This window comes from Panulirus ornatus, chromosome 1, assembly GCF_036320965.1.
Source record: "Panulirus ornatus isolate Po-2019 chromosome 1, ASM3632096v1, whole genome shotgun sequence".
NCBI classification, from domain to species: domain Eukaryota; kingdom Metazoa; phylum Arthropoda; class Malacostraca; order Decapoda; family Palinuridae; genus Panulirus; species Panulirus ornatus.
Genome location: NC_092224.1, coordinates 19,267,763 through 19,293,060, shown reverse-complemented (window position 1 = coordinate 19,293,060; position 25,298 = coordinate 19,267,763). Strand labels below are relative to the sequence as shown.

General features: G+C 41.1%; 1 protein-coding gene across 17 annotated transcripts in view; it reads right to left on the bottom strand.

Annotated features, from left to right (window-relative positions):
- Positions 1-25,298, bottom strand: part of Pop1 (POP1 ribonuclease P/MRP subunit) — a 139,699-nt gene that overhangs the window by 55,049 nt on the left and 59,352 nt on the right. For all 17 annotated transcript variants that reach the window (XM_071684627.1, XM_071684535.1, XM_071684918.1 and 14 more), the window contains 3 exons: positions 23,255-23,476; positions 6,719-7,557; positions 4,968-5,105 (listed from right to left, as the gene is read on the bottom strand). In XM_071684627.1, the coding sequence (XP_071540728.1) occupies positions 4,968-5,105; positions 6,719-7,557; positions 23,255-23,476 (1,199 nt within the window). The remainder of the gene's footprint in view (positions 1-4,967; positions 5,106-6,718; positions 7,558-23,254; positions 23,477-25,298) is intronic.

The following is a 25,298-nucleotide window of genomic DNA, read 5'->3' as shown; positions in this document are numbered from 1 at the left end:
GTCACCCCCTTTTTTAATAAGTTCCACTGCAATACCATCCAAACCTGCTGCCTTGCCGGCTTTCATCTTCCGCAAAGCTTTTACTACCTCTTCTCTGTTTACCAAATCATTTTCCCTAACCCTCTCACTTTGCACACCACCTCGACCAAAACACCCTATATCTGCCACTCTGTCATCAGACACATTCAACAAACCTTCAAAATACTCATTCCATCTCCTTCTCACATCACCGCTACTTGTTATCACCTCCCCATTTGCGCCCTTCACTGAAGTTCCCATTTGCTCCCTTGTCTTACGCACCCTATTTACCTCCTTCCAGAACATCTTTTTATTCTCCCTAAAATTTACTGATAGACTCTCACCCCAACTCTCATTTGCCCTTTTTTTCACCTCTTGCACCTTTCTCTTGACCTCCTGTCTCTTTCTTTTATACTTCTCCCACTCAATTGCATTTTTTCCCTGCAAAAATCGTCCAAATGCCTCTCTCTTCTCTTTCACTAATACTCTTACTTCTTCATCCCACCACTCACTACCCTTTCTAAACAGCCCACCTCCCACTCTTCTCATGCCACAAGCATCTTTTGCGCAATCCATCACTGATTCCCTAAATACATCCCATTCCTCCCCCACTCCCCTTACTTCCATTGTTCTCACCTTTTTCCATTCTGTACACAGTCTCTCCTGGTACTTCCCCACACAGGTCTCCTTCCCAAGCTCACTTACTCTCACCACCTTCTTCACCCCAACATTCACTCCTCTTTTCTGAAAACCCATACTAATCTTCACCTTAGCCTCCACAAGATAATGATCAGACATCCCTCCAGTTGCACCTCTCAGCACATTAACATCCAAAAGTCTCTCTTTCGCGCGCCTGTCAATTAACACGTAATCCAATAACGCTCTCTGGCCATCTCTCCTACTTACATAAGTATACTTATGTATATCTCGCTTTTTAAACCAGGTATTCCCAATCATCAGTCCTTTTTCAGCACATAAATCTACAAGCTCTTCACCATTTCCATTTACAACACTGAACACCCCATGCATACCAATTATTCCCTCAACTGCCACATTACTCACCTTTGCATTCAAATCACCCATCACTATAACCCGGTCTCGTGCATCAAAACCGCTAACACACTCATTTAGCTGCTCCCAAAACACTTGCCTCTCATGATCTTTCTTCTCATGCCCAGGTGCATATGCACCAATAATCACCCACCTCTCTCCATCAACTTTCAGTTTTACCCATATTAATCGAGAATTTATTTTCTTGCATTCTATCACATACTCCCACAACTCCTGTTTCAGGAGTATTGCTACTCCTTCCCTTGCTCTTGTCCTCTCACTAACCCCTGACTTCACTCCCCAGACATTTCCAAACCACTCTTCCCCTTTACCCTTGAGCTTCGTTTCACTCAGAGCCAAAACATCCAGGTTCCTTTCCTCAAACATACTACCTATCTCTCCTTTTTTCACATCTTGGTTACATCCACACACATTTAGGCATCCCACTCTGAGCCTTCGAGGAGGATGATCACTCCCCGCGTGACTCCTTCTTCTGTTTCCCATTTTAGAAAGTTAATACAAGGAGGGGAGGATTTCCGGCCCCCCGCTCCCGTCCCCTCTAGTCGCTTTCTACGACACGCGAGGAATACGTGGGAAGTATTCTTTCACCCCTATCCCCAGGGATAATATACATATATATATACATATACACACACACACACATACACATACATACGCACATACACACACACACACACACATACATATATATACATATGAAAAATGTAAGAAACAATTTATAAAACAAACTTTTAGCTTGAAATGAATGAAAAAAATGAATGTCACATAATGGTTCAACCTCTGGCTATGGAAAAGGAAATGTACAATTTATTCACACAAACGTCAATAGCAGTTCTCATCAATTTCACCACTGTGTAGGTATGTATATTTGCGTGTGTGGACGTGTGTATGTACATGTGTATGGGGGGGGGGGGGCCTTTTCTTTCGTCTGTTTCCTTGCGCTACCTCGCAAACGCGGGAGACAGCGACAAAGTATAAAAAAAAAAAAAAAAAAAAAAATCTTTTTTAATATTTTGATTTTTCCAGTAACTCAGTGAAGCCAATAGACAATGAAACACATATGTTTTGAACATTTCATTGTCTTGAATTATGTATAACAGGGATTTTACTGTATATAAGTATATTTTCGCCATTTCTCGTATTTGTGAGGTGGTGCCATGAAGTAATGGAGAAAGGCCATATTTGCTAACATCCATTCTCTACCTGCTATTTGTAATACACTGAAACCACAGACAATTCCATGGTTTCCTCCAGCAGCTTCACATACTCTGGTTCAGTCAACTGACAGCACATCAAGCCCCTAGTATACCACATCATTCCAATTCACTCTACATCATGCACATTTTTCATCTTCTTGCATGTTTAGTCCCGATCACTTAAATCTTTTCCACTACATCCTTCCATCTCCAACTGGGGATTCACCCCCCCTCTTATTCTTCTCTCCACTTATTGCACATATATCCTCTTTGTCAACCTTTCCTCACTCTTTTCTACATATGTCCAAACCATTTCAGCAAACCCTCTTCAGCTCTCTCAACCACAATGTTTTTATTAACACAGCTCTCTCTTCCCTTTTCGTTAATTACTCAATAAAACCATCTTACACCATATATTGTCCTCAAACATTTCATTCTAAACAGATCCACCCTCCTCCACACATTCTCATCTATGGCCCTTGCCTTATATCCATATAACATTTTGGAACTACTATACCCTCAAACTTACCCATTTTTGTCCTCTCAGATAATGACCTCTCATAAGGATGGCACTCATCTGGCATCTCTCAAGAATTAATCCTTGGAGCAAATATATGCTACTGCAACATGTAACACAGTGTACGCAACTTTGAGGGAAGTACCCATCAGCAGGTTCTCTGAGCATCACTACAACATGAAACATCTTATGCTGCCATACAGGGCCATCCACAGAGTACTGACCCTAAATGATGATCTCATTTTATATAGCCAGAGGCTGACTTTACCCTCCAGCTTCCAACAGGAGACACTAAAGCATCTGCATAATGGTCACCAGGGAAAAGTCCCCAACAAACGTAGCACTGGCAGATTGTCTGCTTTCAAGAGATTAACAAAAACATTGAGAATGTAGTCTCAGGGTGTTCTTCAAACATATCCATTTTTGCCCTCACAGATAACATCCTCTTTTTCCACACATTCTTCAGTGACTCCAGAACCTTTGGCCCAGTTCCCATTGCAGAAAGAACCTTTGTGGTAAGACCCTCCATGAATCTATTTTTGGAAGTTACTTCCATGTGACGGACCATACCTTCCTAGTCTATGTAGATCAAAAGTCCAGGTGGCCGTATGCATCATCATGCCCATGGATGGTATTTGCAGCTCATCTAGACAGTGTACTGCAATCTGTCTACTGGACACTGGTGTGCCAGTGGTCAACCACAGTTCATGTCATCTGTTCTGCCACTTCTTGGCTCAATGGGGTGGAACACCATGTGACCTCAATGTACAACTCTCAGGCCTACATACTAACAGAAAGCTGAGGAATACACCCTGTGCTGGGGGAATGTCATCAGCAGAAGTACTCTTCAGTTGCCCTATGAGGCTGGCGGTACCTGCACATCATCACTTGTTTACTCCAGTGAAGACATGCTGCAGATGAATGTGACACCAGGGCATTTGCATCTTAGAAGACAGGGTAAGGCATAACACCACTTCACGTAAGAGCTCCCCTGTAGCACCTTCATGCCTATGTCAATGTGCAAGACCACTCAACTAGTCGCTGATACTGCCTGGGTGCTATTTTAGAAATCAAATCTTGCTAGAACAACCTCGTCTGAATGGGTAGGAACAAAAAGTTCCTTCATCCAAATAGACTGATGGTGCCTGGGAGTGCCATGAAATCTATGCCTTAGGCAAAGGCTCCAGGGGCACCCAACAGCAATCAATGCCCTCTCCCATGGCCCCTAGCAAGTGCAATTCTGGAGGAGCATCCAGGCCTAGTGCTTCTGCATTGTAGTAGCCGCCAGCAATGAATGCCACAGTGACCAGCAATATGAGCTTACATGAGAAAGACAGACAACAGAAGGCCTGATTGGCGCATGACTTGGTTGTCTGAAAAAAAAGTTATTTAACGACAAAAAATGTAAGTCCACTCAGTATTTTTTAAGCCATCACTTGACTCCCACTGTTGCACAATAGCCTTCTAGTGTCCCTGTTACCACTGTAGTCTATATGTTTATTTCTGGCACTTTTCTCGAAGTATACCTCAGAGTTACTGCATAGAAGAGTAAAAAACTTCAGAAATTAGGCACCCTTAAGATAGGGTGTTTGTGTATGTGCATGTGAACCCATGTAAGTGAGTGAGTGCAGCCATCTTGTCATGAATCAGAAATAACCAGCACATGCATATGTGTTGCTCTCTAGTGGTGTGAATGTGAGCTGCTGTGTTATATTGTTGTCACCTGCCTGTAGCAGTTGTTTTATATTGTTGTCACTGCCTGTAACAGTGGGTGAGTATGGATGACATGGTGTGAAATTTCATGCTGGACTGATACCATGTGATGGGCAGAATGTATCCCACAGCATTACTGTACAAGCCTCCCAAGTAAAAGGCACCTGTCAAGCTCATGCTTCCTAAAGCAGTCAGACTTCACACAACATAGGAGCACTTGTGGCTGCATTTTGAGCAAAAGTCACCTTCAGCAAGGCTGTATCATCATCAGTTGACAAAAGAGATTATTGTCATGTCTAAGAATTTTTCACTCCAAAAAAGTCCATTCATTTCCCTGATTCTGACAGTAATACACCCTTGAAGCGGCAAGAACCAATAGAAGAGGGTCCTATATATGATAATATAAACTGTTGCTACAATAATCTTTACTACAAAAGTAGAAAAATACCAACCTCATTTTCCTCTTTCACTTTTTCAAGGGCATGAGCAGTTGCTTTTTCAATATTCTGGTCACTAAGTGCAGCTGACTGTATGTCTGTATCTGTAGCCACCTTTAATCTTGCTTTACGTCTTAGACGGCGGATTCTTCCCTAAAACAGATATATGATAAATGTCAGTGAAAATAAATGTTACTTAATACAGTTTCAAATAAACAGCTATCTCTGTAAAATAAATAATATGCACATATCTACTGCTACCATTACATATCCCTATTTCAAAATACCTATGGTATTGAAGAAATAAAAAAAATTATATCACTTTTGCCTGTTTTAGTATTTGTAAAAAGAAGAGAGCAACTACTTCACTCAATGTAATGTGTTGCTGAGTTTTATGCAAAATGTTTCATGCCTCTACAGTCCAGAAGAGAAGTTGGGAGGTGTACAGGAAACAAAAACTCTGAGATAATTGTAAATAGGTCATTGTACTTAACTGTGGAAACAGTACATATGGCAAAGCTGACGACAAATATTCCTCTCACCATAACCATATTTGGATCGCAATACAATTTATGACTGCACTGCTGTTCCAACTTATTCTGTACACTTCTTGCCTACCTATAGTATTCTAAATCCATACTCCAAACTCTTTTCCACTTCTGAGAAGAAAAATCCATATTATCAAAGTATGAATTACATGATCACTTGTATGATACCTTTTTACTTACAATGGGTCACCTAATAATGTTTAGATCACTGAAGGAAACTGAAAGCATAATGTAAAGACTTTACCTCTTCCCTCTCCTCCATAGATTATTCAAATTATAATTCTAACATTTACTCTGCGGTCAACTAACTCTAATTAATAAAAGAAAAAAGAAAAAATCTACTACAAGCCTTAAAACCTCCTTCTCTCATAAGACTACAGAGCCACCTGACTGATGTCCCAAACCAACCTGAACTACTCAGATTAGCTGACAGGCTACTCAAAAAAATAAGATGCTATAATGTATAATGTAACAAGACCAGAAACTAAGTCTACAGCACAACACCATGGTTCACCTTGAATGTTTCATACAAACCCTCCTTCAGCCCATCAGTAGCATGGAGTCAACCAAATACAAAAATGCTCCAATTCTATCCAAAGCATGCTAACCTCCTAAATGCTGAAGCACCTGAAACCCCACTTTATCCTTCCAATTCTTTTTCATCCTCTCTCTCCTCTACAAAATTTAGTCACGAATATATAACCAACCATTTTACTTTCTTTGTATAACTGATCGCTGTTTCCTATCATAGTGCAAGAAGCAGACAAATAATGGCCTAATATGCTCATATCCACTCTCTGGCTTTCATACAAAATGCATCCAAAATATCCCAACAACAAGTCTCGTAGACTATTCCATGGTGCAAAAATTATACTAACCTGTATTTCACTCTAAAATACTAATATCCAAGAAAAACAACATCACAGCATGATTTTTTTTATACATGTATGCATCAAGAAGATATGACTGAACCTCAGAGGGAAAAATCCTCACTTGGCCCATGTCTCTGTTCCTTCTTTTGGAAAAGTAAACCAGGAGGGGAGGCTTTCCAGCCCCATGCTCCCACCTCTTTTAGTAGCCTTCTATGACACACAGGGAATACGTGGGTGGGGAGTTTTTCTCCCTTAACCCCTAGGATAATCGGGGAATGATATGTAATCAAAACTCTTCAGCAGTATACATCGTTTGAAAAACTATTCTAGCATGCTATACCATTACCTTGATTTTTGCATGTTCCTCTTTTAGTTTCACTCTCTGAGTAGACTGTGTATCTGCATGAGTGGGTTCCAAGAGTCCATCACTGATGTCATTAGGCTTTGTTATCATTTCTTTGGCTTTAAAATCTTCTTCTTCTGGTAGACAGATCATGGCACAAGGTTCCACAGTTCCTTTGTGGAGTAACGTAAGCTTTACCATTACTAAACATCCATGATTCAGTTTTAGCAGCTCTTCAAAAGTTAACTTTTGATATAATTCATCAGTTTGTAGACTATCAGCATGGGATTCAAATGATGAATCTTCACCAGGAAGACCTTTACTTTCACTATCTTTTTCTGAATAAGCTTCAAAATCATGAATATTCTTCCTCAGTCTATCAGTTCTTAACTTTTTCCCGGAAACTTTATCTTGTTCATTAGCCTTTCTCTTTTGAGCACTTTTCTGGACACTTTTAGTCACAAAATTTTCAATCAACTGAGCTAAGCTGTTCAGAAGTTTTACATCCCTGAGAACAAAGATATCTTGTGCTCCTGGCTCCCAATCTTGCAAGAGCTTCCTCCAAGGTGGGCAGAATGGATACTGAACACCTAACTTTATATAATTATGTCTCTTGGCAGGTGGTCTTTTAAAGAACTGGGTGTGTCTTTTCTCGGCCAGCCATCTTGAGTAATAGCTTCCAGCTAGTGTGTCTGGCATGAGGTGAGGAGGTAATGGAGTATAGGTCTCTAAATGAAGGTTTTCTGATTCTTGTTGACCTCCTGCAGCACCACCGCAGAAGACTAATGACATCCACACACTCATGCCCCAACCTGCAGCCACAATTACATCCCAACCACTACCTGAAAATCCACAAAAGATTAGCCAAATTCAATGATTCAAAGAGGAGCAACAGAATAAGAAATTAGTAAACTGCATCAGTAGAAATCATTCATAGAAAAAAGAAAGAAAAAATGCATCAAGACAGAACCCTGAGAAACAACACTATGTTTTAGAAAAGAGAGGAAGTCACTTTATCAACAACTAATGCAATGGAATGGCTAGGGGAAGCTATGCATTAGGGACTAGAAAGAAGCAGAAAAACCAGGTAGAAGTTTTAGAAAGCTTATGCTACATCCTGCCAAACACTCTGGAGATGTTGAGGGTTATGACAGAAGTTTCATCAAAATCCCTGACAGAGGTACCAGAGGTGAGTCATAAAGGAGAGATAACCAATACAGATTTCACATGTACTGCTGATCAAAAAGAAGTGTTTGAGAAAGTTAAAATCAGGGAGAGTTTCAAAGACTTTAGATATAGCAGAAGTGGTGTTAAAGTTGGAGGCATCAGATCGATCCCCTTTCTTAGGGGTGGGCTGTCCCAAGGAATGCTTTCACGAGAAAGGATAAGTAAGTTTTTTGAAGGAAGGGAAATGGGCAAGCAAGAACTGGAACTAACTTAAGTCCTTTAGGACTTGAGGAAGTATGAAAGCTACTCCATACACTTTGTCTACCTTGTGCTGTGAGAGTACTCAACTTCAAGTATATTACACAGAATAAAAACTTTTTCTTTAATAGTAGGAGTCTAAACCCACTGGATGAGTCAGGAATTGGTTGAGGGAGATGAGTCTGGGAAGATGAAGGAAAAAACTAAGTCTGAGATGGTGGAGGTAGTGCTAGCTTTTAATTCATTACAGATCTTTGTTTTTGTTTTTTTGCCTAAGGATTATTAAGGTGTAGAACTCTCAATAAAGTATGTGTGATAAATGTATGGTCAACATCCATCCACTAGGTCATCAAATATCATGTTCAAAAGCATTTAGTAACATCCTAATATATGTTTTTGAGACCTTGACTGCTGACCCTCTACATCCAAAAGCTAATATGATGTAGATCTTGACTATTATCATATGTGGAATGTACTTGGTCCATATCAACTTTCCCACTCCTCAGATCCTGCGTACTTAGAAAAAAAAAGGCCCTGTGACTTAGACCTTTGAACCACACCCTAGAAAACTTAATCAGGTATATAGTTTTGTAGGTACTATCTATGGTGCAAGTTTCCCTCATATCCAATATCCATATTTCATACAGAGGCATTTAGTGGTAATTTAGGGCACTAAATAATATCACCTTAACCTTTGATCCAAACCCTTAAGACACATGAAGAGCTTTCTATGAATTATCTGTGGTACAAACTTGATCCATATCAAATTGTCTACTCATAAGATACCATATACACAAACATTTAGATGCATTTTAGTACATAGGACCTCTTGACTTTTAACTCCCTGACTTGAAAACTTCTCCAGTGAAGAACTTTGCAGTTTTTGTGATACAACTCTGGTTTAAATCCAACCAGACAGTCTTATGATACCTTCATTAATGTTCAATGGCATTTCTGTAACCCAAGACCTTGTGATGACCCTTGGCTTCTTGACCTCAAGAACTTCCCTTGGCGTATAACTTCATGCAGTGTCATACAATAAATTTGGTCTACGTTAGGTCACCCAGCCAAGATATATCATGTACACTAGTTTGGAATGGAAGTTAGAATGGAGACTTATGCATGAACTGGGGCAAACCAATGCATCCTTCTGCTTTGCAAGAAGGGCACAAAAACAGACCTTTGCCATTTACTGATGGCTGCTAATCATGTTGGTACCAAAAGTTAAGGGGTATTTATCTCTTAATCTGAGGTGCACGTCAATAATGCAAAGGTACATGACTGCAGTGCATGTATACAAATGCATTAATTTTTCCAAGAGTTGTTTGAATTGTCCACCTCCACGGAGCACCTGCAGGGAAGTCAGGTAAGCTGGCCACAGCTGAAGATATAACACACACCTCAATCACCTACATACCCTTAAAGGGAGTGCACAAACCAAGGAGGATTGCATCAGCTTACAAGTGGACCTAAACAGGCTACAATATTGGTCTGATGCATGGCTTATGAAATTCAACTCAACCATATGTAAAGTAATGAGGATGGGAACAAGTGAAAGAAAGCTTTAATATGATCATCACCTGGTAGGAAAAAGCTGAAGATTCTGTGTGTGAGACGGACTTGGGAGTTGAAATCGCCCCTAAACTACTAGGAGACTAGTAAAGGAGACAACCTGTCTCCTGGGAAATCAGAATAGCTTTCAAGTATATTGATAAGGAAATATCTAGCTAGCTGTTCATATCATACATAAGACTTCTCAGGTTTGCTCATCTCACCAAAAGAGGCATGAGGAGTGAATAGAAAAGGTCCAGAGGAGGGCAACGAATATGGTACCAATATTAAGAAAGCTACGTCATTGATTGGGGAGGAGCAGTGTGGCTTCAAAAGTGGTATAGGATGTGTCGATCAGGTGTTTGCTTTGAAGAATAAGTGAGAGAAATACTTCAGAAAAACAAAAGGATTTATATACATCATTTATGGATCTGGAGAAGGCATATGATAGGTCTGATAGAGATGCTTTGTGGAAGGTCTTAAGAGTACATGGCATGGGAGGTAAGCTGCTAGAAGCAGTGAAAAGTTTTTACCATGGATGTACATCATGTGTATGATTAGGAAGAGAGGAGAGTGATTGGTTCCCAGTGAAGGTCGGTCTGCGGCAGGGGTGTGTGATGTCCCCATGGTAGTTTAATTTGTTTATGGATGAGGTGGTTTGGGAGGTGAATGCAAGAATTTTGGAGAGGGATGAGTATGCAGTCTGTTGGGGACGAGAGGGCTTGGGAAGTGAGTCAGATGCTGTGCGCCAATGATACAGCTCTGGTGGCTGATTCGAGTGAGAAACTGCAGAGGTTGGTGACTGAAATTAGAAAAGCGTTTGAAAGGAGAAAGTTAAGAGTAAATGTATATAAGAACAAGGTTATTAGGTTCAGTAGGGTTGAGGATGCAAGTATGAATGGAGGAAAATTGGAGGAATTGAAATGTTTTAGATATCTGGGAGTGGACTTGACAGTGAATGGAACCATGGAAGCGGAAGAGAGTCATAAGGCAGGGGAAGGGGTGAAGGTTCTGGGAGCAATGAAGAATGAGCGGGAGGAGACAACACTATCTCGGAGAGCAAAAATGGGTATGTTTGAAGGAATAGTAGTTTTAACAATATTATATGAAGGAGGCCAATGGGGAGGTGATAACAAGTAGTGGTGATGTGAGAAGGAGATGGAGGGAGTATTTTGAAGGTTTGTTGAATGTGTTTGATGATAGAGTGGCAGATATAGGGTGTTTTGGTCGAGGTGGTGTGCAAAGTGAGAGCGTTAGGGAAAATGATTTGGTAAACAGAGAAGAGGGAGTAAAAGCTTTGCGAAAGATAAAAGCTGGTAAGGCAGCAGGTTTGGATGGTATTGCAGTGGAATCTATTAAAAAAGTGGGTGACTGTATAGTTGACTGGTTGGTAAGGTTATTTAATGTATGTATGATTCATGGTGAGGTGCCTGAGGATTGGCGGAATGCTTGCATAGTGCCATTGTACAAAGGCAAAGGGGATAAAAGTGAGTGCTCAAATTACAGAGGTATAATTTTGTTGAGTATTCCTGGTGAATTATATGGGAGGGTATTGATTGAGAGGGTGAAGGCATGTACAGAGCATCAGACTGGGGAAGAGCAGTGTGGTTTCAGAAGTGGTAGAGGATGTGTGGATCAGGTGTTTGCTTTGAAGAATGTATGTGAGAAATACTTAGAAAAGCAAATGGATTTGTATGTAGCATTTATGGATCTGGAGAAGGCATATGATAGAGTTGATAGAGATGCTCTGTGGAAGGTATTAAGAATATATGGTGTGGGAGGCAAGTTGTTAGAAGCAGTAAAAAGTTTTTATCGAGGATGTAAGGCATGTGTATGTGTAGGAAGACAGGAAAGTGATTGGTTCTCAGTGAATGTAGGTTTGCGGCAGGGGTGTGTGATGTCTCCATGATTGTTTAATTTGTTTATGGATGGGGTTGTTAGGGAGGTGAATGCAAGAGTTTTGGAAAGAGGGGCAAGTATGCAGTCTGTTGTGGATGAGAGAGCTTGGGAAGTGAGTCAGTTGTTGTTCGCTGATGATACAGTGCTGGCGGCTGATTCATGTGAGAAACTGCAGAAGCTGGTGACTGAGTTTGGTAAAGTGTGTGAAAGAAGAAATTTAAGAGTAAATGTGAATAAGAGCAAGGTTATTAGGTACAGTAGGGTTGAGGGTCTAAGTCAATTGGGAGGTAAGTTTGAATGAAGAAAAACTGGAGGAAGTAAAGTGTTTTAGATATCTGGGAGTGGATCTGGCAGCGGATGGAACCACGGAAGCGGAAGTGAATCATAGGGTGGGGGAGGGGGCAAAAATTCTAGGAGCTTTGAAGAGTGCTTAGAAGTCGAGAACATTATCTCGGAAAGCAAAAATGGGTATGTTTGAAGGAACAGTGGTTCCAACAATTTTGTATGGTTGCGAGGTGTGGGCTATGGATAGAGTTGTGCGCAGGAGGGTGGATGTGCTGGAAATGAGATGTTTGAGGACAATATGTGGTGTGAGGTGGTTTGATCGAGTAAGTAATGTAAGGGTAAGAGAGATGTGCGGAAATAAAAAGAGTGTGGTTGAGAGAGCAGAACAGGGTGTTTTGAAATGGTTTGGTCACATGGAGAGATTGAGTGAGGAAAGATTGACTAAGAGGATATATGTGTCAGAGGTGGAGGGAACAAGGAGAAGTGGGAGACCAAATTGGAGGTGGAAAGATGGAGTGAAAAAGATTTTGAGTGATCGGGGCCTGAACATGCAGGAGGGTGAAAGGCGTGCAAGGAATAGAGTGAATTGGAACGATGTGGTATACCGGGGTCGACGTGCTGTCAATGGATTGAACCAGGGCATGTGAAGCGTGTGGGGTAAACCATGGAAAGTTCTGTGGGGCCTAGATGTGGAAAGGGAGCTGTGGTTTCGGTGCATTATTACATGACAGCTAGAGAGTGAGTGTGAACGAATGGGGCCTTTGTTGTCTTTTCCTAGCGCTACCTCGCACACATGAGGGGGGAGGGGGTTGTTATTCCATGCGTGGCGGGGTGGCGATGGGAATAAATAAAGGCAGACAGTATGTATTATGTACATGTGTATATATGTATATGTCTGTGTGAATATATATGTGTACACTGAGATGTATAGGTATGTATATTTGCGTGTGTGGACGTGTATGTATATACATGTGTATGTGGGTGGGTTGGGCCATTCTTTCGTCTGTTTCCTTGCACTACCTCGCTAACGCGGGAGACAGCGACAAAGCAAAATAATAATAATAATAATATTATATGGTTGCAAGGCATGGGCTATAGATAAGGTCGTACAGAGGAGGGTGGAAGTGTTGGAAATGAAATGTTTGAGGACAATATGAGGTGTGAGGTGGTTTGATCGAGTAAGTAATCAAAGGGTAAGAGAGATATGTGAAAATAAAAAGAGAGTAGCTGAGAGAGCAGACAAGGGCAAGTTGAAGTGGTTTGGACATAGAGAGAGAATGAGTGAGGAAAGATTGACAAATAGGATATATATGTATCAGAGGTAGAGGGAACAAGGAAAAGCGAGACCAAACTGAAGATGGAAGGATGGAGTGAAAAAGATTTTGAGCGATCAGGGCCTGAACATACAGGAAGGTAACAGGCATGCAAGGAATAGAGTGAATTGGAATAATGTGGTATACTCGGGTCAACGTGCTGTTAATGGACTGAACCAGGGCATGTGAAACGTCTGAGGTAAATTATGGAAAGGTCTGTGAGCCCTGAATGTGGATAGGGAGTTGTGGTTTCAGTGCATTACACACGTCCCTTAGAGACTGAGTGTGAATGAATGTGGCCTTTTTTGTCTGTTTTCCTGGCACTATCCTGCTGAAGCAGAGGGTAGCGATGCTGTTTCCTGTGGGGTGGGGTTGTACCAGGAATGGATGAAGGCAAGCAAGTATGAATATGTACATGTGTATATATGTGTATGTCTGTGTATGTGTATGTACGTATATATGTGTATGTTATGTATATGCTGATATGTATATGTATGTATATGTGCGTTTATGTATATATGAGTGGATGGGCCATTCTTCATCTGTTTCCTGGAGCTACCTCACTAACAATGGGAGACGGCGATCAAGTATAATAAAAATATGTATCAAAATCAAGTCATAGGGAAAGGATGAAGGCTTTAAATTTATCCATAATGGATGAGAAGAGAGTAAAAAGTGACCTTTAAATACTTAAAATAGATCTATGAAGTGGACAGAAAACTGCTTTTTGAGAAATGTAGGGCTAGAGCAACCACAGCACATAACATGAATTTAAGGAAGAAACTTTTGTTAAAAAAGATGTAAAAAAAAGTGCTTTTATAGCATAACAACGGTGGATGAATGGAACAGAATGACTGAAGTCAAAACTGATGCAGAACAAAAACATAAATCAAAAGAAGTTGCATGATAGTAGAGAATGTTCACGAGTTAGGGTCTTGTGAGCATAAAACTTCCTACCCATAAAGTCATTACAAATACTTCAACCACATACCCAGTATCACCTTGGCATAAAGCCAGATTTACATGCCCACTTTTGTATTCATTTTTAGAATAAAGGAAACAAGAAAAATTCTAGAATAATAGTGTTTATAGTTTCAATGAAAATGACAATATATTCATTTATTTAACTTAACAGAAATTTGTCTGTGTAAATGGTATGTGAATATATATGTATAATACATACAAATAAGTAAAGCATAAATAATACACAGGTATATGGTGAAATCATGAACAGAAATAAAAAATAGTCATCAGCTGTATTTCTTTATTCATCATACCTAATCACTGTCCCACATCAGTGAGGTAGCGCCAGGAAACAGACGAAGAATGGCCCATCCATTCATATATATACATAAATACCAATACATGCACACACACACACCCACACACACATTTTATATTTATATTTATTTTGTTTTGTCGCTGTCTCCTGCATTAGTGAGGTAGCGCAAGGAAACAGACGAAAGAATGGCCCAACCCACCCACATACACATGTATATACATACATGTCCACACACGCAAATATACATACCCATACATCTCAACGTATACATATATTGTTGAAACATTGTTGGAACCACTATTCCTTCAAACATACCCATTTTCGCTTTCTGAGAAAATGTTCTTGACTTCCACACATTCTTCAAGGCTCCCAGAATTTTTGCCCCCTCCCCCACCCTATGATTCACTTCCGCTTCCATGGTTCCATCCCCTGCCAGATCCACTAACAGATATCTAAAACACTTTACTTCCTCCAGTTTTTCTCCCATTCAAACTTATCTCCCAATTGACATGACCCTCAACCCTACTGTACCTAATAACCTTACTCTTATTCACATTTACTCTCAACTTTCTTCTTTCACTCAGTCACTAGCTTCTGCAGTTTCTCACATGAATCAGCCACCAGCGCTGTATCATCAGCGAACAACAACTGACTCACTTCCCAAGCTCTCTCATCCACAACAGACTGCATACTTGCCCCTCTTTCCAAAACTCTTGCATTCATCTCCCTAACAACCCCATCCATAAACAAATTAAACAACCATGGAGACATCACACACCCCTGCCACAAACCTACATTCACTGAGAACCAATCACTTTCCTCTCTTACTACACGTACACATGCCTTACATCCTCGATAAAAACTTTTCACTGCTTCTAATAACTTGCCTCCCACACCATACATTCTTAATACCTTCCACAGAGCATCTCTATCAACTCTTATATGCCTTCTCCAGATCCATATATGCTACATACAAATCCATTTGCTTTTCTAAGTATTTCTCACATACATTCTTCAAAGCAAACACCTGATCCACACATCCTCTACCACTTCTGAAACCACACTGCTCTTCCTACTCTGATGCTCTGTACATGCCTTCACCCTCTCAATCAATACCCTCCCATATAATTTACCAGGAATACTCAACAAACTTATACCTCTGTAATTTGAGCACTCACTTTTATCCCCTTTGCCTTTGTACAAAGGCACTATGCAAGCATCCCACCAATCCTCAGGCACCTCGCAATGAGTCACTCATACATTAAATAACCTTACCAACCAGTCAACAATACAGTCACCCCGTTTTTTAATAGATTCCACTGCAATACTATCCAAACCTGCTGCCTTGCCGGCTTCCATCTTCCACAAAGCTGTTTACTAAATCATTCTCCCTAACCCTTTCACTTTGCACACCACCTCAACCAAAACACCCTATATCTGCCACTTGATCATCAAACACATTCAACAAACCTTCAAAATACTTAATCCATCTCCTTCTCACATCACCACTACTTGTTATCACCTCCCCATTAGCCCCTTTCACTGAAGCTCCCATTGATTCCCTTGTCTTACACAATTATTTACCTAATTCCAAAACATCTTTTTATTCTCCCTAAGATTTAATGATACTCTCTCACCCCAACTCTCATTTGCCCTCTTTTTCACCTCTTGCACCTTTCTCTTGACCTCCTGCCTCTTTCTTTTATACATCTCCCATTCATTTGCATTATTTCCCTGCAAAAATCATCCAAATGCCTCTCTCTTCTCTTTCACCAACAATCTTACTTCTTCATCCCACCACTCACTACCCTTTCTAATCTGCCCACCTCCCACGCTTCTCATGCCACAAGCGTCTTTTGCGCAAGCCATCACTGCTTCCCTAAATACATCCCATTCCTCCCCCACTCCCCTTATGTCCTTTGTTCTCACCTTTTCCCATTCCGTATTTAGTAAAGATACATTACATGTCTCCATGGTTGTTTAATTTGTTTATGGATGGGGTTGTTAGGGAGGTGAATGCAAGAGTTTTGGAAAGAGGGGCAAGTATGAAGTCTGTTGGGGATGAGAGAGCTTGGGAAGTGAGTCAGTTGTTGTTCGCTGATGATACAGCGCTGGTGGCTGATTCATGTGAGAAACTGCAGAAGCTGGTGACTAAGTTTGGTAAAGTGTGTGAAAGAAGAAAGTTAAGAGTAAATGTGAATAAGAGCAAGGTTATTAGGTACAGTAGGGTTGAGGGTCAAGTCAATTGGGAGGTAAGTTTGAATGGAGAAAAACTGGAGGAAGTAAAGTGTTTTAGATACCTGGGAGTGGATCTAGCAGCGGATGGAACCATGGAAGTGGAAGTGGATCATAGGGTGGGGGAGGGGGCGAAAATTCTGGGAGCCTTGAAGAATGTGTGGAAGTCGAGAACATTATCTCGGAAAGCAAAATAGGGTATGTTTGAAGGAATAGTGGTTCCAACAATGTTGTATGGTTGCGAGGCGTGAGCTATGGATAGAGTTGTGCGCAGGAGGGTGGATGTGCTGGAAATGAGATGTTTGAGGACAATGTGTGGTGTGAGGTGGTTTGATCGAGTAAGTAACGTAAGGGTAAGAGAGATGTGTGGAAATAAAAAGAGCGTGGTTGAGAGAGCAGAAGAGGGTGTTTTGAAATGGTTTGGGCACATGGAGAGAATGAGTGAGGAAAGATTGACCAAGAGGATATATGTGTCGGAGGTGGAGGGGACGAGGAGAAGTGGGAGACCAAATTGGAGGTGGAAAGATGGAGTGAAAAAGATTTTGTGTGATCGGGGCCTGAACATGCAGGAGGGTGAAAGGAGGGCAAGGAATAGAGTGAATTGGATCGATGTGGTATACCGAGGTTGACGTGCTGTCAGTGGATTGAATCAGGGCATGTGAAGCGTCTGGGGTAAACCATGGAAAGCTGTGTAGGTATGTATATTTGCGTGTGTGGACGTATGTATATACATGTGTATATACATGTGTATGGGGGTGGGTTGGGCCATTTCTTTCATCTGTTTCCTTGTGCTATCTCGCAAACGCGGGAGACAGCGGCAAAAAAAAAAAAAAAAAAAAAAAAAAAAAAATTTACTGTAATTTATATTTACTTATTTATTTTGCTTTGTCGCTGTCTCCCGCGTTAGCGAGGTAGCGCAAGGAAACAGACGAAAGAATGGCCCAACCTAACCACATACACATGTATATACATACATGTCCACACATGCAAATATACATACCTATACATCTCAATGTACACATATCTATACACACACAGACATATACATATATACACATGTACATAATTCACACTGCTGCCTTTATTTATTCACCTCGCCACACATATGGAATAACAACCATCTCCCCCCTCATGTGTGCGAGGTAGCGCTAGGAAAAGACAACAAAGGCCCCATTCGTTCACACTCAGTCTCTAGCTGTCATGTAACAATGCACCGAAACCACAGCTCCCTTTCCACATCCAGGCCCCACAGAACTTTCTATTCTTTACCCCAGATGCTTCACATGCACTGGTTCAATCCATTGACAGCACGTCGATCCCAGTATACCACATCGTTCCAATTCACTCTATTCCTTTAACGCCTTTCACCCACCTGCATGTTCAGGCCCTAATCACTCAAAATCTTTTTCACTCCATCTTTGCACCTCCAATTTGGTCTCCCACTTCTCCTCGTTCCCTCCACTTCTGATACATATATACTCTTGGTCAATCTTCCCTCACTCAATCTCTCCATGTGACCAAACAATTTCAAAACACCCTCTTCTGCTCTCTCAACCACGCTCTTTTTATTTCCACAAATCTCTCTTACCCTTACATTACTTACTCGATCAAACCACCTCACACCACATATTGTCCTCAAACATCTCATTTCCAGCACATCCACCCTCCTGCGCACAACTCTATCCATAGCCCACGCCTCGCAACCATACAACATTGATGGAGCCACTATTCCTTCAAACACCCATTTTAGCTTTCCGAGATAATGTTCTCGACTTCCACACATTCTTCAAGGCTCCCAGAATTTTCGCCCCCTCCCCCACCTTATGATTCACTTCCACTTCCATGGTTCCATCCACTGCCAGATCCACTAACAGATATCTAAAACACTTTACTTCCTCCAGTTTTTCTCCCATTCAAACTTATCTTCCAATTGACATGACCCTCAACCCTACTGTACCTAATAACCTTACTCTTATTCACATTTACTCTTAATTTTCTTCTTTCACACACTTTACCAAACTCAGTCACTAGCTTCTGCAGTTTCTCACATGAATCAGCCACCAGTGCTGAATCATCAGCGAACAACAACTGACTCACTTCCCAAGCTCTCTCATCCATAACAGACTGCATACTTGCCCCTCTTTCCAAAACTCTTGCATTCACCTCCCTAACAACCCCATCCATAAACAAATTAAACAACCATGGAGACATCACACACACCCCTGCCGCAAACCTACATTCACTGAGAACCAATCACTTTCCTCTCTTCCTACATGTACACATGCCTTTCATCCTCGATAAAAACTTTTCACTGCTTCTAACAACTTGCCTCGCACACCATATATTCTTAATACCTTCCACAGAGCATCTCTATCAACTCTATCATATGCCTTCTCCAGATCCATAAATGCTACATACAAATCCATTTGCTTTTCTAAGTATTTCTCACATACATTCTTCAAAGCAAACACCTGATCCACACATCCTCTACCGCTTCTGAAACCACACTGCTCTTCCCCAATCTGATGCTCTGTTCATGACTTCACCCTCTCAATCAATACCCTCCCATATAATTCACCAGGAATACTCAACAAACTTATACCTCTGTAATTTGAGCACTCACTCTTATCCCCTTTGCCTTTGTACAATGGCACTCTGCAAGCATTCTGCCAATCCTCAGGCACCTCACCATGAGTCATACATACATTAAATAACCTTACCAACCAGTCAACAATACACTTACCCCCTTTTTTAATAAATTCCACTGCAATACCATCCAAACCCACTGCCTTGCCAGCTTTCATCTTTTGCAAAGCTTTTACTACCTCTTCTCTGTTTACCAAATCATTTTCCATAACGCTCTCACTTTGCACATCACCTCGACCAAAACAACCTATATCTGCCACTCTATCATCAAACACATCTAACAAACCTTCAAAATACTCACTCCATCTCCTTCTCACATCACCACTACTTGTTATCACCTCCCCATTAGCCCCCTTCACTGAAGTTCCCATATGTTCCATTGTCTTATGCACTTTATTTACCTCCTTCCAAAACATCTTTTTATTCTCCCTAAAAGTTAATGATACTCTCTCACTACCAACTCTCATTTGCCCTCTTTTTCACCTCTTGCACCTTTCTCTTGACCTCCTGCCTCTTTATTTTATACATTTCCCACTCATTTGCATTATTTCCCTGCAAAAATCATCCAAATGCCTCTCTCTTCTCTTTCACTAATAATCTTACTTCTTCATCCCACCACTCACTACCCTTTCTAATCTGCCCACCTCTCACGCTTCTCATGCCAAAAGCATCTTTTGCGCAAGCCATCACTGCTTCCCAAAATACATCCCATTTCTCCCCCACTCCCCTTACCTCCTTTGTTCTCACCTTTTTCCATTCTGTATTCAGTCTCTCCTGGCACTTCCTCACACAAATCTCCTTCCCAAGCTCACTTACTCTCACCCCAACATTTTCTCTTCTTTTCTGAAAACCTCTACAAATCTTCACATTCGCCTCCACAAGATAATGATCAGATATCCCTCCAGTTGTACCTCTCAGCACATTAACATCCAAAAGTCTCTCTTTCGCGCACCTATCAATTAACACGTAATCCAATAACGCTCTCTGGCCATCTCTCCTACTTACATACGCATACTTACGTATATCTCTTTTTAAACCAGGTATTCCCAATCACCAGTCCTTTTTCAGCACATAAATCTACAAGCTCTTCACCATTTCCATTTACAACACTGAACACCCCATGTATACCAATTATTCCCTCAACTGCCACATTACTCACCTTTGCATTCAAATCACCCATCACTATAGCCCGGTCTCATGCATCAAAACCACTAACACACTCATTCAGCTGCTCCCAAAACACTTGCCTCTCATGATCTTTCTTCTCATGCTCAGGTGCATATGCACCAATTATCACCCATCTCTCTCCATCCACTTTCAGTTTTACCCATATCAATCTAGAGTTTATTTTCTTACACTCTATCACATAATCCCACCACTCCTGTTTCAGGAGTAGTGCTACTCCTTCCCTTGCTCTTGTCCTCTCACTAACCCCTGACTTTACTCACAAGACATTCCCAAACCACTCTTCCCCTTTACCCTTGAGCTTTGTTTCACTCAGAGCCAAAACATCCAGCTTCCTTTCCTCAAACATACTACCTATCTCTCCTTTTTTCTCATTTTGGTTACATCCACGCACATTTAGACGCCCCAATCTGAGCCTTAGAGGAGGATGAGCACTCGCCGCATAACTCCTTCTTCTGTTTCACCTTTTAGAAAGTTACAATACAAGGAGGGGAGGGTTTCTAGCCCCCCGCTCCCGTCCCCTTTAGTCATCTTCTACGACATTTGAGGAATGCGTGGGAAGTATTCTTTCTCCCCTATCCCCAGGGATAGGAGAGTTTATTACTATCTACAACCATCACATACAATAATGTATACACAATGCCTACCAATGAAGTAGGTGCGAGGGGGCTGTGGTATAGCCATCAAGGATATATATATAATACAACCATGAAAATTGTGTCTTCATCACTAACCAGTATATTATTGGATTCCCTTTTCTCTTTATACACCCCTTGAAATGACCAGGAAATGAATCACCAAGGTTCTGAGGCCATTTAGGGTACATCTTAGCCTAACTTTCATGAATGGCCACCTCCACCTTAGGCATCAATGAAGTATCCCTGTAATTTCATTATCCTAAGCACCCACAAGCTTTCTATTGGATTCAAATAAGGCAAATTCCCTAGCCAGTCACTGAAAAACTTCACTGCACAGTCCTTAAGCCAATCAGTGACTAGTTTGGCAGTGTGACAGAAGGCCCTATCCTGTATGAACATTTCCATCAGGCACTTCTTGAGTGAATCTAGAATATGGTCACACATTCATTCGAAGTAAGTATGTCTGTTCATATTTTCATTCTTTGGCAGCACCACAAGCCCAAATATCATAATAACTGAACCAGTCCCATACCATAGGTGATGCAAGGAGCTTTACATTACATGCAATGTACTTGGGGTCAAATGGATCACAGTCTGGTCGACTGTACTAATGCCTGCCATGGTCACCTGTCACAAAAAAAGTAGACTCATCACTCCTCATGACACTTCTAAACTTAGCTGTATCCCACACTTAATATTTCTTGCAAAAATCCACTCTTTCCTTCTGGTGCCTATGGGTTACGAGCAGTTCAGGATACAGCCTGCACCTCTGCTACTTAAGGTCCTTGTGTAGGTGGTGCTACATTGTCCTTACATCACTGTCCTTAACATCAATGAGCAGTCTGCTACACTGTCCTTGCATCATCAAGCAGTCTAAGTTTTTTCTTTTAATTCTTTTGCACTCAAGCATGGATCTGCATCCCCTTGACTTATATCTAAGAACATTTAGAGCATGTGGAGAGGTATTTCTGGCCTTCCAAAGGTATTTCACATGGGTCAGCATGCTGGTGCTGCTGCCAGCATCAAATTTCTTCACATATCATTGTATTGATCTCAAGCTCACACTGGTAATATCAGGGATTTCCTTAAGTGGCTTATTTCCCTTGTAAAGTGCACATATGGAAGATATTATGTCATCTGTAGGGTGAGTATTTTCCAACCACAGTCGGTGGCACTGACACGAGAGAAAAACAAAGAAAATTCAAGGCATAAGAGGGGAGTACATCAAGACATTCCCACCTTCTATAAGAGCTAAACTGCTACTGAGGTGGGCTCAAGTGGTTAGCTAGCACATCACGTATTTGTCACTGCTTGCTAGAGGGCGCCAACTTCACTAGCAGGCACCAACACCATTTTAGGTTGAATAAAGTGATTTGCATCAATATAAATGCTGTAGGCCTGCTCATGCCTAGTTCACTGGTGAGTACAAGATATAAGTAAAAAAATCATATCATATGGAATGAATTTCTGTACATGCAATGGTATACTGATCCTTCAGAGAGTTGTTTTGCTTTGCAATCCATTTCCCAGGAACCCATCCTGTGTGCAAATTGGGGTACTACTTTATCCTCTTTGTCCATATCTCACTCAATCTCTCCATATGTCCATACCATTTCTGCACTCTCTTCAGCTCTCAACCATACTCCACTTATTACCACATCTCTCTCATATGCTGTTACTTTTTACTTGATCAACCCCTCCTCACATCACACATTGTCCTCAAACATTTAATTTCCAACACATGCACCTTACTCTGTACATTCCCATCTATTTCTCCAGTCATGATTCACTGATTATGTAGTAAACCTATTGGATACAGATATAAAATATATTTGATTAAATTCACCAAAGGCACTGGTTTTGGTACGTCATAAATAACAGCTTAAGAGTAGGTATGTGTATATAAGGCAACTGTTCAACTGTTCCTGACGATAACTCATCAAGGTAAAAGAGGCAATTAGGTATAAAAAGAATTATTATTCATCAATCCCTAAAAAGTTTCAATTATTAACATAATATACATATTCATGATTGTAACCATCATAATTCTGATCTTAATAAGTAAAAGACTATGACATACCATGTCCAGCAGAACTAGTAAGTGGTCTTGAGAGCAGAAGAACTGGCACTCGTGCCTCATCTTGGTTTTCAGGTAACTTTGATCCAGGTACTAGTAACTGTGATCGGCGCTTATTAATGACAGCATCAGGCTCCTTTGACTGTGTTATAACATCTCTAAGATCACTGTCATATAAAGGACTATCTCCAGGCCAGTCTGAATGCTCTAATTTTTCTCCTGTATCTGAAATATAGTGTTTTTTTATACTTTAATGCCTTTTTTTTTTTTTTTTTTGCTTTGTCGGTCTCCAGCGTTTGCGAGGTAGCGCAAGGAAACAGACGAAAGAAATGGCCCAACCCACCCCCATACATATGTCTATACATACGTCCACACACGCAAATATACATACCTACACAGCTTTCCATGGTTTACCCCAGACGCTTCACATGCCTTGATTCAATCCACTGACAGCACGTCAACCCCGGTATACCACATCGCTCCAATTCACTCTATTCCTTGCCCTCCTTTCACCCTCCTGCATGTTCAGGCCCCGATCACCCAAAATCTTTTTCACTCCATCTTTCCACCTCCAATTTGGTCTCCCTCTTCTCCTCGTTCCCTCCACCTCCGACACATATATCCTCTTGGTCAATCTTTCCTCACTCATTCTCTCCATGTGCCCAAACCATTTCAAAACACCCTCTTCTGCTCTCTCAACCACGCTCTTTTTATTTCCACACATCTCTCTTACCCTTACGTTACTTACTCGATCAAACCACCTCACACCACACATTGTCCTCAAACATCTCATTTCCAGCACATCCATCCTCCTGCGCACCACTCTATCCATAGCCCACGCCTCGCAACCATACAACATTGTTGGAGCCACTATTCCTTCAAACATACCCATTTTTGCTTTCCGAGATAATGTTCTCGACTTCCACACATTCTTCAAGGCTCCCAGAATTTTCGCCCCCTCCCCCATCCTATGATCCACTTCCGCTTCCATGGTTCCATCCGCTGCCAGATCCACTCCCAGATATCTAAAACACTTTACTTCCTCCAGTTTTTCTCCATTCAAACTCACCTTCCAATTGACTTGACCCTCAACCCTACTGTACCTAATAACCTTGCTCTTATTCACATTTACTCTTAACTTTCTTCTTTCACACACTTTACCAAACTCAGTCACCAGCTTCTGCAGTTTCTCACATGAATCAGCCACCAGCGCTGTATCATCAGCGAACAACAACTGACTCACTTCCCAAGCTCTCTCATCCCCAACAGACTTCATACTTGCCCCTCTTTCCAAAACTCTTGCATTCACCTCCCTAACAACCCCTTAGTCATGCCTTACATGACTAAATTACTGAATGAAAAACATGGTATCAGGGTGACAATTTTTGTCTTTGCAAAAAATATGAATACTTACACTCCATGTGCCCCTCTTAGTACATTCATATCCAACAACCTCTCCTTTGCTCTGCTGTCAATATATAACCCATCACCACCCACTGACCCAACTCCACTCACCAACAAAAACAAAGTGAGTATCTTTTCCTATATACTGTACCTATTTTCAATCATGATTCCTCTTTCAGTACACAGTTTGACAAGCAGCAACATCCCATTTCAATTAAGTACTTACCTGCCTGGTAGCATTAAGAACAAATAAACAATGGCCTCAATGCTGTACTATAAAGTGTTTATGAAACTATAGACTACCATCCACAGCCAAACACCACATATTTCCCTAATTTTCACCTTGACCACTTCAAATACATCACTCTCATATACCACACTGCTCCAATACTTTTAATTCTATAAATGCCCTCATCTTCCCAAATGTTTAGGTCCTAATATCCCTAAAGCCTCTTTTATTTCAGCCCTTCATCTCCTCTTCATCTCCCACTCCCCTTACTCCTTCTGCTTATCGCACATTGATCCCCTTTTTCAGTCTCTCTTGACTCGTGCTCACCATATGTCCATATTCTTTCAGCAAATTAGCTTCATTCCCTCAATTAGACTGCAGTCACTACCATGCCTCTCTTTGGCACTGTCATTT